General features: G+C 29.1%; 2 protein-coding genes across 2 annotated transcripts in view; both read left to right on the top strand.

Moving 5' to 3' along the window:
* Positions 1–14,515, top strand: part of LOC129976590 (uncharacterized) — a 466,684-nt gene that overhangs the window by 247,542 nt on the left and 204,627 nt on the right. The gene's annotated exons all lie outside the window — the stretch shown is intronic.
* Positions 448–4,280, top strand: LOC129976592 (uncharacterized). Its single transcript, XM_056090233.1, has 3 exons — positions 448–618; positions 2,199–2,577; positions 4,107–4,280. The coding sequence occupies exons 1-3, from the start codon at positions 463–465 to the stop codon at positions 4,199–4,201; spliced, it is 630 nt and encodes a 209-aa protein (XP_055946208.1). The 5' UTR covers positions 448–462; the 3' UTR covers positions 4,202–4,280.

The following is a 14,515-nucleotide window of genomic DNA, read 5'->3' as shown; positions in this document are numbered from 1 at the left end:
ATAAATAGAAAAAAAAACCTTCACTGAAATCTTTCTCTTATATCTTCACTAAATAAAAAATAGCCTAAAATAAATCAATAACCTCAATTTAAAAATAAGTTGAAATTGTAAACTGAGTTGTTACTGGTTCCATAACTGGTAATATAAGATTTCCATTTACTATAAATGGAACCCTATATTCTGCCCTACCTCGGGCTTAAAAAGGTTTAAATCCGCCATTATATCAACAGTCTGGTAGAGCATTTTGTCCGCTTTTTGCAGGAAGCATATTGCATATAAATACAAATATTTTCCAGCGTATGAACATTATTATTTTAATATCTACTCATACTTCGCTTATCCCTTTCATCTCCAATAACCTTCAGTATTGAAAGATTATTTACTGTGGGAAGAGAACCAAATGTCATACCTGATATAAATAAAAAAATTGATAAAATTCGTCCTGTTGTTGCATATTAAACAATGTATTCACTGCTGCTGCTCCCTCTCTGCTTCTTCGGGCTATCATGGGGCCACGCTGCTCTCTACGAGCCCCCCGGTCGGTCCTCGGCCTGGCGGTTTGGATTCAAGACCCCCATTAATGACGACGATGCCGAACTCTACTGTGGAGGAATCACAGTAAGCTATCGATAGAAATTCTATGCAATACTTGTAGAATCTTCTGTACTTTTAGAATTCTTACTCTCTAATATAAGAAGTTTCATAATATAATCAAAGGAGTAGGCTTTAAGATTTGGATGAATCTCGCCGTTTTGAATCTCCACATGTCTAAAAAAACGCATTTGGAATTTTGTCTGTCTGTGAGCAGGATGACTCAAAAACCTAGATAGCTAAATGGATATATTTAAATATGTGATCTATATAAATTTGTCAAATTCAGAAGAAATCCGTCAAAAGAATATCTGTCTTACTGTTTGTGAACCTGATATCTCAAAGCTAAAAAAAGAGCTGGATGGATGAAATTTGGAATATAATTTTGTCACTAAATAGTGTTTTCTGTGAAGAATTTTGAAACTTTACAAATGTCTACTTTTACTATACATTTGTCTGTCTATACTTTATAAACACAACACCTAATAATATAAAAGGATGAATTTTAGTATCATATATTTACTGTAGAATTTTAGATTTATATCGAAATCTAGAAGAAAAAAAATTAAAGATTTCTGTCTCAAAATTATTTTAAAAATTATTAATGAACCTTAAAATCATTTTTTTTTTCAAATATAAACTCGTTTTTTCCTAAAGTTCCTTCCTTTCCTTCTTTCAGTTAATTTTTTAATCCTTAAATTCTTGTCTTTCTTTCAGTTAATTCTTTAATTCTTAAAATTCCTCCTTTCTTTCAGTTTTTATAATTATTAAAATTCCTCCTTTCTTTCATTTAATTCTTTAATTATTAAAATTCCCCCTTTCTTTCAATTGATTTTTTAATTCTTAAACTTCTCCCTTTCTTTCAGTTAGAATAAAAATACTCACGCAGTAAAGTACTGTTCATACGTTCCTCATTTGTGAGGCATTTAAGCATTCTTGTTTCCTCTTCGTTTCAAAATATTATGATGATTTAAAAATGGACGAAATTACAGATGAGTATTACGAAAAATTGTATATAAGCAAAAACACAATATTCAGTGTGAATTATAATTAGCTTGTGGGAGAACTTATGTAATCGTAAAAAAGGAGAGAATAATTTCTTCTTAAGTGAAACTTTATAAGCCAGAAAACAGCTATGAGACACGAGTAATTACTTTTGTCTTGTGGGCTTGTTCCTCGGCTACGAACCCAAACATTGCGAGTTCAGTCTTTGCTTATCGCCAATAGCCAACTTGAAATTGGATAATTTGGCAATTTCTGAATAAAAATTCTGTAGATTTATTTTTTTAATAATACGAATAATTGCTTGAAAATACAAAAATACTTCCGAAAATCAATAGAATTATTTGAATTAATAAAAGTGCAATTTCAACCTGTTTTAAATATAACTGCATAAGCTAAATGTATCGCTAGAGAATCCTGTGTGTTAAATATAAATATTTCTGGGCTTATTGAGAACATTTGAGAATATATTTATGCGCTAATAAGTAAAGATACTCAATATTTGGTTCTGTTCATAGCCTGACAGTTAATAGACTGATTTGGTATTATATGTTAGTCAAATCAACTTCATTTAAATTAATCATTTTTTAAAATTTTCTCCTAAGAAACTCTGGCGCGTCAACAAAGGCAAGTGCGGGATCTGTGGTGACGCCTGGGACCTTCCTGAACCAAGGCCGAACGAAGATGGTGGTAAATACGGCAAGGGGGTCATTGTGAGAACCTACAAAGCTGGTCAGGAATTTACAGCAACTGTCTTCATTGTCGCCAATCACGAAGGGTACTTCGAATTCAAGCTCTGCCCCGTGCAGCCCGGAGTCAAGGTAGACCAGGAATGCCTGGACAAACACCCGGTGGCTTTAGCCGATGGTTCCGGTTATCGCTACACACTTAAAAATGGAATCAAGGGTAACCTGGACCTAAAACTGAGACTCCCCGCTGGTCTTAAGTGTGACAGATGTGTTCTGCAATACCACTGGAAAGCTGGTAAGTTCTTGAATGTTCTGAAGGGTTTTTTTTATCATGTGAGAACATGATGTTGTTTTAGTAGGGGTTTTGAAGAGCGAAATAGCGTAGGCATTGAATATTGAAGCTCGCAATCGCGTCGGCAATGAATAAGGCATAAATGGCAATTTTCATCATCTTTTAATTGCATATATTTTTACCTGCTTTTACCAGTATTGCTTTATTATTATGTATGCTTCTTAGACAGCAAATGCGTTTTTAAAAGGTTGACGTAGAACTATGACATCATAGCTTTTATTTCACCTCAAAATAGGTCGAGATCCTAAACTTTATTTGCCAGCTAGAAAAATTGAAAATGAAAGTTTAAAAAAATTATTATATATATATATATGAGAGAGAGGGATAGAGATCGATCGTAGTAGGCCAAATTATTTAATAATGAAAGAAGAATTTATAATAAACAATGTAAAATAAAATAGAGATTTATCTAAAGGTCAATATAGGTAGGTTTCTCAATATAAATGAAGATTAAGCTTATAATCCATGAAGATTAAGCATCGAGATAGTTTTTCCTCAAGTACACTTCTTTCTTGGTTGGCGGTGAGCCCGCTGAAGCCAACCAACTATTAACTGTCTTATAGCTTCGCCATGGCACAGCGGTTGGCGAGATTTCTTTTATGCTATCCTGAGTTTTGATATTCTAAATAGTGAATATAAATATTCAGAGGGAATAACGATTAAAAGTCAAATTGTTGGTAAGAAAAATTTTTAGAAAAATTCTGGGATAATAAAACATAGATATAAGACCCTGAAGAAAGTAGTTCCTTTCAAGTAGATCAAGAATTTAAGAGGAGAAGTAAAATCAGTTAAAACATGATGGATGCTCTTTTCACGTATTGATTAAATCATCAAAAGTGGGCAATCCTATGTGTTTTCTTATCCATGATTCACTGTTCAGATGATTGCCGATGAAATTAATTTGGAAAAATAGTTTGTGTGCATAATTTTGACAATATATAGAACTGACAATTTAGGAGCAAAAACAGTTTAAATATTCTACGCTTTTAGCACTGACAATTTTGTCACTTCTCTTACCTCCCCCCCCCTCCTTTATATTTACCAAATACCATACTTATTTATTTTTGTTATTTCTTTGAATAAAAACGGTCATGAAATGAAGTAAAGATGTTCAAGTTTGAGATGAGAAGGCATTTGGAATGTTTGATTTTGGATTTCCAGAGATGCTTTGAACAATACCAATCGAAATAGACACAAGTATAGAATATTTGAAGGGAAACCACATAAAGAATATTTTAAATCCGTAAAGACTGAGGCAATCTAGACTTTCTAAAGCATGCATTTTTAAAATTTCAGTTCATTTCTTATCACCTCGGTTTGCTGTACAATGTGCAAATATTTCTGAAAAATTTTGCGTTCGAATTATTCCGCATATGTTTTTGAAATTAATCTTTTCCAACAATTTTTCTTATTACTGTAGTTTTTTACCTTCGATATTGCATCACGTACTTTCAAATTTTATTTCTTTTCAGCTAACAACTGGGGAATTTGTGAAAACGGAAGAGGAGCCATGGGCTGTGGACCCCAAGAATATTTCAGAGCTTGTGCTGACATCAGGATTGAATAAAATTAAGATATTAATTTAATTACTTGAATGTATTTTAATTAAAATAAATTGACCATTGTGCTCCAGTTTTATATGTAAACCGATGTGTTTTTACCGAAACAAACATTTTAAATTCTATAGTAAATGTTATTCACTGCGAGATATTTCTTTTATAGTTATTTGTAATAGTTAAAAGTCAAGCGGACAAATTCAAACAAAGATAACTTTTCTTATATTTCAATACTTATTATCTTTCTTTATTTCAATATTTGCGAACAGAGTTTGAAGTATTAATATAACCAATAATAATAACTTATGGAGGAATGTAGCTGCAGAGGATTTTAAAAATCGTCTAGTTCAATTGATATTCTAATTTCTATAGATTCTAAAAGGATTTTGTATTTTTTTATATTTTATACAAAAATAATTATATAATAAACCCTTTTACGTTTAAATATTATACATGAACAGAATTTAATCCTGAAAAGAACTAGTTTATCAATAAATCCATTACAATCAAGATACTAGAACGTATATTAACTTTCCTGTTTCCTTCATCCCCTGAAATGTTTATCGAAACTTATCTCTTGAATATTAATTACAATACCTACTGATTCTCACGTTTTGTTAATTGGCCGTGTTGATCTCCGTCCTAAACTCCCTTGCCGGATCATTAAGCACACATTAATGAGCATTTAGAGTAGATGGAATTCAATATCAAAAGTCTCCTTACCTATTTAAGAAGATATTGGGAGGTCTGTTCTCCAGTGATGCGATATCAACATAAGATTGTTAATTTAAGCATTAATCGTCGAATCGCAAGAATGATCTCTTCGGCTGAGATTTTCATTCCTATTTGAAACTACGTGTTAGTGTTTCAGAAATGTATTAATATGTGGATTATTCTGAATGTTAATAAAGGCATTTCAATATTCATTGGAATACAGCGAACGAAATTAAAATTTTAGTTGGAAGACAAACCCATAGTACTTCAAACTTTAGAACTATATCAATTTTCAATTAGATAACTTCAGATTATATTTATTGCTTTTAAATACTGTTGCATGTTTTATTTTTTCAGTTTGATTGAAACTCTGTTAAAATCTTCGATTTTTATTTCATTATTTTTCTTTGAATCATTTATGTAATACATAATTTTGTAGCTGTAAATTAATATACGGATTAATGCTTTTCAGTATTTAATATGCAGAGAATGAAGATTGTACGTTAATGATGATTTTAACCATCTTTTTAGCTTAATACATGAGCTAATCCAAAGGTTAGATTACCTTTCAGTACTTAATATTTAAGTGTGAAAATTGCATGCTAGTTGTGATTTTAACCAGCCGGTTATTTACTTTAATAAGTTAATTTTGTGTTAAAGGAATATAGAAAGGAATATAATCTTTGTCAAAACAGTAATTTTCTAGAAATTGATGCTGTACAAAAAAAAGTAGAAATCTTAGTTTTTAATAATTTTTTTAGCAATTTAATGTAACATATATATATCTCTTTAATATCGAAAACATTATACAAAAATTATTTAGTATTTTATACTGAAATATTAACATTTTCTAAATCATAGCGAAATCATTAATTTTTCTTGTTTTCAAAAAAAAATGCTTAGAATGAAATATAAAATATTTATTGAATAATAAAGAATATAGCATATATTCTAGATAATTTTACAGAAAAGTAATTTTAGTCGATTTTGATTTCTAAAGCAGAATCTCTTTGAAAAAAGCCAATAAAATTATGAATCATTAATAAAAAATAATTTCTATTATAATTAATGGAACAAAATTATTTTAAAAAATACATATAACAAATGTAATTCAATTTTTTTCGAATTTTATCGAAAACACTTATGAAATCTTACATGAAAATGGGCTAAAAAGCATTTATTATAATTGAATTAAACAATTATTGTTTAAAACAAAATTATATCGAAAAATTCATTTAACTAGTGAGAGTTTACTTATGTATTTAAAGAATTAAATAGAGCTAAAAATGATGTCAGATATAAAATAGTAAAAAAAGAAAATTATTTTCAGATATTTAATAACAAGCATTTGATTTTAACAATAACACATTTAATCGGATTGTAGAATATTGTATTCTGATTGGTTCAGTCGCCATTATTTGTATGGACTTGTTGCACAACTGATTACATCTGTGATGTCAGAAAATCTAATTTGAAGATGCTTATCAATTGACAGCGATTACTGATGAAATCGAATAACAACTTGCAGTCTGCAATCTGAACCGGTAACTACATAGGCGTCTGAGCAATGACAGACTTCCAGATAGAACTACTAGACACAAGGGATTAGAGGTCGATCAAGGGAAATCAATGGAGGGGGAATTATAAAATATTAGAATTAAAATGCGTGTTTAAAAAGAATTTTTTAATAACCTTTAAATAAATTAAAATATAAATAAGTACATTTTAAGATGCATTTGTATATTTATTATTCAAATACATCTTGAATATTAATGCACCTGCAAAAGATGCATTTGAATTTTTATTATTATTCAAATACATCTTGAATAATGCACTTTCAAAAGATGCATTTGAACATTTATTATTCAAATATAACTTGAATATTAATGCACTTTCAAAAGATGCATTTGAATATTTATTATTCAAATACATCTTGAATATTAATGAACTTTCAAAAGATGCATTTGATTATTTATTATTTAAATACATCTTGAATATTAATGTACCTGCAAAAGATGCATTTGAATATTTATTATTTAAATACATCTTGAATATTAATGTACCTGCAAAAGAAGCATTTGAATATTTATTATTCAAATACATCTTGAATATTAATGCACTTTCAAAAGATGCATTTGAATATTTATTATTCAAATACATCTTGAATATTAATGCACCTGCAAAAGATGCATTTGAATATTTATTATTATTCAAATACATCTTGAATAATGCACTTTCAAAAGATGCATTTGAACATTTATTATTCAAATACATCTTGAATATTAATGAACTTTCAAAAGATGCATTTGAATATTTATTATTCAAATACATCTTGAATATTAATGAACTTTCAAAAGATGCATTTGAATATTTATTATTCAAATACATCTTGAATATTAATGAACTTTCAAAAGATGCATTTGAATATTTATTATTTAAATACATCTTGAATATTAATGTACCTGCAAAAGAAGCATTTGAATATTTATTATTCAAATACATCTTGAATATTAATGCACTTTCAAAAGATGCATTTGAATATTTATTATTCAAATACATCTTGAATATTAATGCACCTGCAAAAGATGCATTTGAATATTTATTATTATTCAAATACATCTTGAATAATGCACTTTCAAAAGATGCATTTGAACATTTATTATTCAAATACATCTTGAATATTAATGAACTTTCAAAAGATGCATTTGAATATTTATTATTCAAATACATCTTGAATATTAATGAACTTTCAAAAGATGCATTTGAATATTTATTATTCAAATACATCTTGAATATTAATGAACTTTCAAAAGATGCATTTGAATATTTATTATTTAAATACATCTTGAATATTAATGTACCTGCAAAAGAAGCATTTGAATATTTATTATTCAAATACATCTTGAATATTAACGCATCTGCAAAAGATGTATTTAAATATGTATTATTCCTTTACTAGTTATATTGTATTTTATTTGACAGATTCGGTAAAATAATAATTTAAAATGTTATATTTGTTTGAAATTTATTATTTTGTCGCAATCTTTCGTACTAATTGGATGCTTATAATTGTAAATAAGGAAGTCTTAAACTAATAACCGCAGTTAATTTTCCAATTTTTTATCACTTTATTTTTCAATAAATAATCTTGAAAGAAATAAAAATATGTTTTCACAACGTTACTAAATAAAAAATTTGTATGATAATTAAATTTAAAATATGTTGAAATATGAAACTAAATTGACCAGTTATTATAAAAATGGCATCATAAAATGCATTGCTTAAGACTCCAAAATGCCCAAATCCACTACTATATTTAAAAGCGTTATTAGCCGAGATCTATCAGTGGTGTAATTAACTGTGCTGCACGTTTTCGGAACGTTTATGAACTTATCAAATGGCCTCATAACATTTGAATAATAGTTAAATTCTACAGGAGTATAATCATTTGAGATAATGGAGTTTTAAAGACAATTTCATCTCCTTGCTTATGTATTGAAAGGTAATTTTAGGATGAAACCAAACCAAAAATTATGTTCAAGTAAGTTTCAGTCGTGGCCTGCCACATACATAATCTTGCATTAACGTCGAAAATGAAAACTTCGTATTTGACTCAACTTTATTCTTATAAGTTTCAAATATTAATATAGTTTCTATCGCTATTTTACGTTCATTTAAAAAATTATAAAATAGCAAGTAAAATAGATCTAATTAAGAATCTATTATTGGATCGTGGAGTTAAGAACAGATGTTAGAGTGACGTGTCAAATGCGATCGCAATTACATCGGTCAATAGATGGTACCACTAATAGGCGTATTCCTCGTCTGATATCTTTGTTCATATTTCATTTCTAACCGACTAAAACAGGATAGTTTTATATTTATTGCTATTAAAGATATAATATATATAGCGGAATGGGAAAAGCCAGATGTTTTTGAATAATTTTATTAAATAGCTAAAACGCGAGAGGATAACATAAGTACTATATAATACTTTTAGGGCACGTAAGAGTCATCTATGCAGTTAATAGTTGCAGTTTCACTACTAATGGCAATTAATTAATAGGTTCCGTTAAATCCAATGCCAAACGACTCACTGATACAATCAGAAGATCAATAAATTGCATACAATCAGTACCGGTATTATAATCCCCTAAAGCGTGATAGGGCATTGATTTTAATTCGACTAGTGTCTTCATTGAGAGTCGCCAGCAAACGGAAACGTCATTTAATAATTTTTCTCAATTTCACCATCTATGTTTAGCCTGTTAATCGTGCATATTTTCCTTACTGTTTTGTGACTTTCGAAAAATGAATACAAAACTATAAATGACAGTGATAAAATAAAGTGAACTAAGATCAAACAGGAAGATTTAATTCTTTAAGCTGAAAGGAAAGCGATCCAATGTCCCATGATTCATTGATTCAATCAGGAAAACAAAAGCAGTGTACAGCTAATAGCGATATTATAGTTACATTAAACATGGTAATTCTTCTTAATGCAAATTATTAATAGTACTACTGAAAGTCAACTGTAGTTTCCTTACAATTTCTATTGTTAAGGCTTATTTATATGCCTATATTACGTGCTGTTTTGTAATTGTTTTAAAGGAATATAAAACCAATGAAATAACTAGAGAAGTGTGGTAACATTATTCCAAAGTAGGATCATATAAAAAAATTTAACATTTGTAGTTGAAGAACGAGCAACCATGTGATAATCTTCTTTTGAAGCGCACTCTGATGTGATGGAAAATTTTGGAAAAACATTTATAAGAGATTTATTCCTCTACTGTTTTTCATAGAAAAGAGAGAAAGAAGAAATTCTCTGCAATATTCTATGAAAACACTCCAAATAAATGTACTTCGGAATGAATTATTAGCAAAAAGTCAAGTAACCAGTTGATAAGCTCAAAAGTTCTTGGCAATTGGTGGTACAACAAGAAACGAAATCAGTTGCAATGGTAATTGTATTAGGCTACTAATGCCCTGCGAATCGGCGTCCAATTTTAATTTTCCAACTTTACTAGTGCGAAAAGTCGCATATCAATAATTCTGTTTGACTAGAATCCACGCTTCCGTACCATTTCACATAACCAATGGTTACGAAATTGTCAATGCTAGAAAGCCAAGAGCTTGCTAATATATGAAATGATTAATAGATCTTCCGAGCTTGCCTCCTTGCTTTTATATCCAGTCTTTTACACTGTTTCTATTTGCGTTCTTCTTTTATAAATCTACGAATGTATGGAAGTAAGAAAAAAAATGCATTAACTCTTTGGTAAAAAGGAATATTCGTTTAATTTTTAAGCAGTTAATACTTAAAGATAATTACTTCATTAGACCTTTCAACATTGCAAACGATCTTGCCTCCTTGCTTTTATGTCCAGTCTTTTACACTGTTTCTATTTGCGTTTTTCTTTTATAAATTACGTTTGCTCAACCCCAAGAATTTGAAAATAATTTATTTAGACTTCAAAACTTGTCATTATGAATAGATAAATTTTGATATGACGTGGCAAAAATAGGATGAAACAATAAAGGATATGTGGTGAAAAAAATAGACAAACCTTTTTATGAATTTATTAACCACTTAACTGTTTTACCCGTATGCCATATGTGCATCTATTTATCGGATTTTGATAGTTGTAAGCAAAAAATAAATCATTCATAAAGATTATAATTCAATGTTAAAATTACTTCACAAGTATTCAATGGATTTCCATTTGATTCAAAATAAGAAAATATTCCCAAAATAGAAGGAGTCATCTTATTAGATAGTAAAGAAAATGAAACAGTGAAGGGGTTAACCAAACATAATTTAGAGCATAATGCCTTTCGAAAAATCCTCGTCTGTAAACAGAAAAGAGTCTCCACTCAATTATCAAAATATAACGTACAATATTTGCGTATTGTTATTGTAGATGCCGTACAATATAGTAAAGACATCGTAACAATATTGTAGAATATATTTTGCTATTAGCCAAAGATTCAATAGAAAAGAAATAATAAAATCAGTATTCAGAAACAATAAACTATAAAATGAAAGCAATATTTATGAAACTGACTTAAAAAGTAAATATTTCCTGAGTCAAAAACTATTAAATTGAAGATAGGGCTCGCTAATACTACTACATCAAAAACGCAAACGATCTTAACCAAGTTATAAATAAAAAAAGTTAAAATGACCTCTCGTGACCCGAAATTCCCTAGAAATTGAGGTTTCCAAGTCAAGAATTAATATCAATAAAGCAATGGCAATAAAAATTATACAATGATACACAAAATATTATTTCAAAATTCAAATACAAGCAAAACCACAACAAAATGTAAATAAACCAAACAACTATAAAGAAATTATCAAATTATAAAACCAAACAACATCAATAAGATATAAGGGCAAAGAACATACCTGCTTAATGTAAAATTAAACCTAAAGATTCTTAGGAAAAAATAAACTAAACTTATTGTTGTATACAATTACTGTAACCTAAATTCAACTCTCCCGCGCTTGAAGTCGAAAACGCCTACAAAGTTTGATCAAAATGTCCGATTATCATATGAAATTAATTAAACGATCTCAGCGCCATCTATTGAGATGGAATAAAAACAAAAGAGAATAACAAGCATATCTTCAGTTGTAAAAATATTAAAATATAGGTTAGAAAATAGATAAACCTTCTGATATTAAAACTTCCATAATGCAATAGTTTTGAGGAAAAATCACCACAAAATAAGGAATTAGGTTACTCAATGCCAGAAATTGAAAAATTAAAAAATAAAACTTATTTAATTCTTTCCAGTGTCAAGAGAACGAAATCAGATTGTGATTGATAAGACACAAATTCTATGGCTGTTTTACTTGATTTAAATAACACTTTATCAAGAAACAATTCTTATGCTACGCCAAGCGCTAATAGATTAAACAAATAAAATTTATTTAATTCTTTCCAGTGTCAAGAAAACGAAATCAAAATGTAATTGTGAAGACAAAATTTCTATGACAGTCTTGCTTGATTTAAACAACACTTTATAGAAACAATTTTTATACTACTCCAAGTGCTAATAGATTAAACAAATAACATTTATTCAATTCTTTCCAATGTCAAGAAAACGAAAAAAAAATTGATTGAGAAGACAAAAATTCTATGACAGTCTTGCTTAATTTTAACAATACTTTATCAAGAAACAATTTTTATACTACGCCAAGTGCTAATAGATTAAACAAATAACATTTATTTCATTCTTTCCAGTGTCAAGGAAACGAAATCAAAATGTAATTGAGAAGACAAAATTTCTATGACAGTCTTGCTTGATTTAAACAACACTTTATTGAAACAATTTTTATACTACTCCAAGTGCTAATAGATTAAACAAATAACATTTATTCAATTCTTTCCAATCTCAAGAAAACGAAAACAAAATGTGATTGAGAAGACAATAATTCTATGGCAGTCTTGCTTTTTATAAACAATACTTTATCAGAAAAACAACTTTAATACTATGTCAATTCTTACTATCAATTCATAACATAAGAACATATCATCTGGCAGACGAGATACTTTATAAATATCAAAGAGATATTCCTAAAAAAATGAAATTTATTTTTAAGTTGCTCTTTAATATGAATATAAATTCAGATTTCGTTTCCAATGACAGCTTTTGAAAAAGAAAATCTTTTGAAACGGTAATCCATTCTTCAGACTCTATAGAATTCTCTATTATAAAGTATTGCTGAGATAATGAAATTCTGAAGTTGAAAGCATTAAGGCACTTAATGCAATCCCTTGCTTTCCGAGATGTAATGCTAGAAAGCTTTTCTAGAAATAATCTCTCAGCAAACATCGACTGAGTGAAGACAAAAGCTGACAAAAAGAGATATTGACAATTTCTTTTTCGGAATCTCTTATGGAAAATCTTCCGCTGACATAAAGGGGATTCGTTCCATAATTTTTTAAAACGGAAACTGCTACATATCAAACAATTGTTTCTTTGAAAAACAAAAAGCATGGATAACGATGTTTATTTCTATCAAGATAAACAAGCACTGGTTTTAATTTCTCTTATTAGAGTCAATACGACAGATTTTCTCTCTCTCTATTAGTTCTTATACGAGATATTATACGCAAAGAAAAAGAATTATGATTGTAAAAAAATGAATACCTAGATTCTGAAGTATTTTCACTATTCAGACTCCTTGTATCCGAAAAACACATTTTACATTACACAAAAAAAAAGTGTTGTAATCTTCAAAAAATTAGAGAGAGTTAGTTTGTATTTTATAACACAAAAGCCACTTTTGGCTAATTCATGGTATTAAAATATAAATTTATAATAAATAGATACCTCATAGATATCTACGAAATCTAAGTGCCTAAAAGTATGAAAAAGTATCAGTCATGAAAAAAATACAACAATGACAAGAAGTGACAGCACTAGAAAGAGTGGCTAATGTTTATATTGCCGCATAAAGCCAGAACAGCTAGCAATCGCCATGGATCAATAGGCAGAGCATCTCGCTTGAGATTTTTGTTCAATCCGCAGCCACTATATTTTATCCAAAGACTAGAATTCTTTTGTTTAAATTCTTATATATTGTTTATATAAGCTCTGTGAGGTTGGTTTTTTAAGCACACAAATTCTCAAACATTCTATACAGCTGCCGGCGCCCTGGTATAGGGGTAGAGCGTCTTCTCCGTGACCTGGTCGTCCTGGGTTCGAATCCCGGGTCGGGCAAGGTTGTTCTTCATTTGTTCTATCTGTGAGATATGGGAATGCACCCCCTTGTAAAAAAGGGGTTTTACAAGCGAATGTGATGCCTGAATAGTTAAGACGTACTCTTGGCCCCAGTTGAAACTACTAAAACAAAAAATGCTCCCTTGGCTTAAAATCGCTGACTTTGTCAGCGAGCTAGTCCATAGCAAGTGCTATTATAAACAACAACATTCTATGTATATATAAAAGCTGAATTCTATCAGTGATGGGTAAATTCTAAGTCTCATGCTGTTGTAAGTTGCATCGTTCTAATAAATCTAATTTTTTTGTTTAAACTAACGGCTTGTTTCTTTAAATCTTTTTGACAATATATGATTATAAAAAATAATATTTTTAAAAAAGCTGAAAAAGATTAACATGCGGAATTTTGGAAAGTAACTGACACAAATCAGGATGAGATTTCTGAAAAAATGCAAGATGCTCTAAAGAAATCTGTGGACATTCTATAAGAATGTGTAATACAGACATAGAACTATTATAAATGGTGCAAAATGGTGTTGGTTGCTCCATCAACAAATGTCGGAGAAAATTTAAAAAAAAATTGAGCTCGGGATTTTAAAAATCTACACGTATCAGACTTAACTGATGTCGAAAAACAAATTTTCGGAATTACATTTGTCCGTAGTTCTGTCTGTCTGTCTGTGAACACGCTAACTCAAAACGGCTTAAAACTAGAAAAATAAAATTTGGCACATGGTTTTTACATCATATTTGTGAATTTCTATAAGGCTTCGAGAGAAATTACAATCAGAGGAAGTCTGACTGTCCGTTTGTTCGAGTACAAATAAGCTCGATAATTACAAAAAAATTGACAGATAATATTTAGTACACATGTT

Source organism: Argiope bruennichi, chromosome 7, assembly GCF_947563725.1.
Source record: "Argiope bruennichi chromosome 7, qqArgBrue1.1, whole genome shotgun sequence".
Taxonomy (NCBI): Eukaryota; Metazoa; Arthropoda; class Arachnida; order Araneae; family Araneidae; genus Argiope; species Argiope bruennichi.
The sequence above is the reverse complement of the archived record's forward strand: the minus strand, read 5'-3'. Positions and strand labels throughout refer to the sequence as shown.